The 4,648-nt window shown below is 58.3% G+C and overlaps 1 protein-coding gene across 1 annotated transcript in view; it reads right to left on the reverse strand.

Annotated features, from left to right (window-relative positions):
- Positions 1–4,642, reverse strand: part of LOC103620210 (glycerol-3-phosphate acyltransferase 2, mitochondrial) — a 7,014-nt gene extending 2,372 nt beyond the window's left edge. The window contains 10 exon segments of the mRNA XM_017738650.1: positions 59–168; positions 254–339; positions 524–631; positions 866–1,207; positions 1,209–1,524; positions 2,160–2,273; positions 2,458–2,568; positions 3,489–3,562; positions 3,634–3,750; positions 4,383–4,642. Coding sequence (XP_017594139.1) covers positions 59–168; positions 254–339; positions 524–631; positions 866–1,207; positions 1,209–1,524; positions 2,160–2,273; positions 2,458–2,568; positions 3,489–3,562; positions 3,634–3,750; positions 4,383–4,541 — 1,537 coding nt within the window. The 5' untranslated portion in view covers positions 4,542–4,642.
- Positions 4,643–4,648: the final 6 nt, after the last annotated feature.

Here is a 4,648-nt window from a genome sequence, read left to right on the forward strand (position 1 = left end):
GCGATTGACCTCCACGCCCACTCCCGAGCACGGATGCCGTCCCAGGGGATGCAGGGACCCCCGGCCCCCTCACCGCTCAGCGCGTGCAGCCCCAGCGCCGTCGCCAAAATCTCCTCTTCAGTCCCCAAACTGGGACTCAAAGTCCCCACATTCCCAACATCCGGCGGGCTGGGACATCAGGATGAGAAGGGTGAGGAGAGAAGCCAGGAGCAGAGATCCAAGGGGAAACACTGCCCAGGGCTTAGCTCCTCACCCCCTGCCCAGGATGGTGGGAAGCAGCAGCTGCCCTGGACGATTCCCTGTGAGGAATGGCCAGATGAGGTGGTTGTCCACAAATTCCTGGGAACGAGGATGAAGAAGCACCATGACCTGACTTGATCCCTGGATCCCCAGGGCTGGGAGGAGCCTGGATGTCCCCAGGATGGATTCACTCAATCCACCCAGACACCTCAAACCCCACCAACATCCCAGTAATAATCTCCCAGTGCCGGGATGGATCCAGGGGGATCTGCAGCTGCCGTACCCGTAAGGAGAAGGGCTGTGAGAAATCCACCTGGGCACATCCCTGGGGCCGGCGCAGGGCCTGGAATGCTGCCCGCAGACATGTGGCGATCCCGAGGGGCCGAGGGGGCTGCGAGGAGATGGCATCGAGGGATTAACGGCAGATTTGGAGGGATGCCACTCCCCAGGGATGCTCCCAGAGATCCAGGGCAACGCCTCTCCCTAGGGATCTCTCCTCTGGGATCCTCCCAGAGATTTACGGGAACGCCAGGGATGGTGTCAGTGATCTGGGGGAGCACCATTCCCCAGGGACCACCCTGGAGATTTGGGGGAGCACCGGTGACCCCCCTGGCCCCCCTCTCACCGCTCCATCCTGCTCCGCTCTGCCAGGAGCCACGTCATAGGCGAGTCTCACCGGGACGCCGAGGAGGTACGGCCCGCAGCACCTCCTGGATGTACTGGGGAGAGACTGGGAGTTCTGGGAGCTGCCAGCACCTTCCCGAGTGCTCCAGAGGGATTTTTCAGCCCAAAGTGCACCTACCGCATCCAGCACAGCCCCCGGCAGCCCCTCATCCCAGTCACTCCATGTCTGTGCCATTCCCGAAGGCAGGAAAATCCCTCCCAGGTGCTGGAGCAGGGATCTGGCAAGGGAAGGACACCGTGGGCAACCACTGCATCCCCCTGGATCCTCTGGGAACATCCCACACCACCGCCTTACCGGAGGCGAGGGCTGGTCCGGGCGTCCACCGTCACCCTGGGCACCCCGATCCCCTGGGAGAGGAGCACGAAGGACAGGAGCAGCCCATCCACCTGGGACTGGTGGCTGCACAGGAACACCAGCGGCACCTCGGGCTGCAAGCAAGGGATCCCAGGGTGAATTTCCGGCATTCCAGGGGTTGGGAGCACCGGGCCGGGCTCCATACCGTCCTGGCAGCTTGCAGCACCATCTCCAGCTGCCCCCGGTGCAGCTGCACGCCCAGGAACAGACGGGTCAGGAGCTTGGGGAGCAGCCAGGGGCACAGCCTGTGGGAAAACTGGGAGTGAGGATCTCCACCATGGATGGGGCTGCCCCAAACCCTCCCTACCTCAGTTTCCCCAACCCATCCCTGCTCAAAATTCCCAGTTTTTAACACGTGAAAGGTTGCACGTGATGAGACATCCCTCTTTCCACTGGCAACCAGAGCTGCCATCAGATATCCTGCATTCCCTCCATCTCCCTGTCCCCACTTGGGATCCCCGAAGGGATCTTATTCCCAGGGGAATACCTTCCCTTTGACAGCTCAGAAGTGCTCTTTATTCCCACTGGATCAGATCACCAGTTGTCAGTGATGGGATGGGAAAGGGAGAAGGAAAGGGAAAGTTTTCTCTGCTTCCCTCCCTCCTGCAGGGTTTGGATTTTCCCAGCTCCTCAGAAGGAATTGGGGGAATGGCCCCAGGAGCTAGAGAGGACCCTGAGGGCAGCCAGCCAAAAGATCTGTGTGCAGCTCCCAAAGGATCCCAAAATATCCCCCAAAGTATGCCAGCACATCACCCAAAAGGATCCTAGAAAACCACCCAAGGGATCCATGTGCATCCCCCGAAAATCCCAGACTATCTCCAAAAAGATCTGTACCCATCCCCCAGAGAATCCCAGAGTATTTCCCCAAACCATCCATGACCTCAGCAGCAGAGGGGAGAGCGGGGCCTGGATTTCCCTCAGGATCTGGCAGATCTCCTCCTTCCAGCGCCGCCGGGATCCCTCATCCCCTCCGGACCCCGCGTCATCCTGCACCCTGGGGAGGGAATGGGGAGGGGGCGAGCAGCCCAGCAGCCCCGTGTCGGGGTCCAGAGAGCCTCAGTGGATTCCAGGATCACACCAAGCTGGGATCCAGGGACCAAACAGGATCCCCCGGGACAGGGAGCCGGCCCCTCCTGGGTGAGGGAGCTCCTGGGATTCCCCCGGCTGCTCCCACCCACCTCCTGCTGCTGCAGATCCGCTCCAGGAGTTCCCCGGGGGTCTCTGCTGGAATTTTCCATTCCCAGGCGGCGAGGAACGCACAGATCCTCCGGACCAGCCAGCCCCGAAACCTGGAGGGGACACACGGTGACATCCTGGCAGGGGGGGGCTTTTCCATCGGGATCAGAGCCCCCCCAGCTGCCTCTTTGTCGGGATTCAGGACGTTTCTCCCCATTTCACAGCTGGAAATGTTGAGGCACCAGTGAATTGATGCTTCAGGCTGCCCAGCGGGAAGGAAACCTGGGATTCAGGGCATCCCAAATCACGGAAATTTCCCAATCTACCCCCAAATCTGCACTGAGAGTGGGGTGGGTGGGAGCTTTGGGATATCCCAGAGCGTGCAGGAAGGGCTGGAGTGGGACAGGGGAGCTGCATTCCCTGTGATCCCAATGGATTCTTCCAAGCGTTTCAAAGCTGAAGATGCGAACATTTGGAACTGAACGGAGGATAATGATCTGATTTGGGAAGAAAAAAAGCAAAAACTGGATAATCCAGAGATTGCTCCCTAAAGGGGAGCGGAGCCAAAGCGATCTGGCACCTCAAGAATGAAAATATCTGGAAATGGCTCTGGGGCAGCTCCTGCCCACAGGAAAAGGGGGGATAACCAGGATTTTGCCTTTCCTGGTATTTTTCCTCCTTCTAGGGGGAAGCAGCTGTTTTCCCTTTTCCCTGGGAGCCAGGCTCACTCTGAGAGACGCCAGCTGAAGCCAGAGAGAAAAACAACCCTCCACCTCCACGTTCTTCCCACTAAGATTCCAAGTTTCGCTCAAACAAATAAAGGCATGACCCCAAATCCTCAATTCCATGGCTGGAGCACAGCCCAAGCCCTCAGAGACGCCACTTCCAGCCTCCCAAAATTGATTAATGAGCTGGGTTTGCGATAATGAGGAACCGGGGAGGATGGAGAGGGACTCCCATGGGCATTTTGGTAAAATATGGGGGGAAAAGTGTTCTTCCAGATGTTTTCTGCACAGAGCTCGTCCATCCTTACCGCGTGTCTGTCTCCGTCACGCGGCTGACGTCACGGAACCCGAGAGCAGCGAGATCCTTGGGATAGAATCCATCCTGGCAGGAAAAACAGGATCAATCACTGCCAACGCGGATCCTCGGCATCCCAGGATCCCAAACTCTCCTACCCAGCTCCTGGGGGTGCAGGTCTGGCAGCAGCGCCCCGAAACCGGGCGGTGGTATTTTCCCAGGAATGGGATGAAAACTTCCAGCTTTGGGTACGAGTTGCTGATCCACGTTTGCATCTGAGGGGGGAAAGAAAAATGGGAAGGGGCATCTGGGAATGCCAGATGTGGGTGGATACACCCCAAAACGTGCTTGTGATGTGGGGGGGTTTCAATAATGGCAAGGAATAAAGGAATTTTAGCTGGGACAAGCTGGTGTCACGTTTTGGTGACTGTGTGGACCTGGATCAACCTGGATGCAGGGAAATCAGCCTGGTTCTGGGGGGATCAGCACCCTGGCAGGATCAGGCACTGGGTTTTCTCTCCCTCAGACGCACAGATCCAGTGGGATTTACCCAGATCCAGTATAATCAGCTGGGCTATACGGGCCTGAGTGGGCTCAGTGGGATCCGGGGAGACCCCAGATCCCTCATCAGTCCTCTCCACCCCCACCTCCAGAGTCACAGGGTACCCTGGAGCACTGGAATTCCAATTTCCTGGCTCTCAAATTGGGATCCCCCCCCCCTTTCTGTAGGGTGGGGTTAACAAATTTTATTTCCTAAAAAACAAAGGGGAAGAAAAAGCAATTTGGGTTTAAAATGTAGCTGGGGGAGAGGAAAAGAAAGGGAAAATGAGGGGACCATGGCAGGGTTTTGGAGGGGATTCATGAGGGGCAGGCTGGTGGCACGGAGGGTCCCCGTGGTGTCACTTACCTTGGGAGGTGTCATGGCTGGGGGGACGCCCCCAAACTGGGGAGAAGAGGCACTCGTGCTCGAGGGTCCTGGGAAAAGTCCTGGAGACACAAACAGGTGGGAAGGGGGATTTCGGGAGGTTCGGGACACACAGAACAGGGGCGGGGAAAAGGACCCCATACGTTCCCCATAGGGAACGTGTGGGGGGACAGCACACCCCACACCGACCCCTCACACTCCACATCCCCTGTAGGGTTTGACGGGGGGGAACACACCCCACACGGGCC

The sequence above is a fragment of the Corvus brachyrhynchos genome, unplaced genomic scaffold, assembly GCF_000691975.1.
Source record: "Corvus brachyrhynchos isolate BGI_N302 unplaced genomic scaffold, ASM69197v1 scaffold141, whole genome shotgun sequence".
NCBI lineage: Eukaryota > Metazoa > Chordata > Aves > Passeriformes > Corvidae > Corvus > Corvus brachyrhynchos.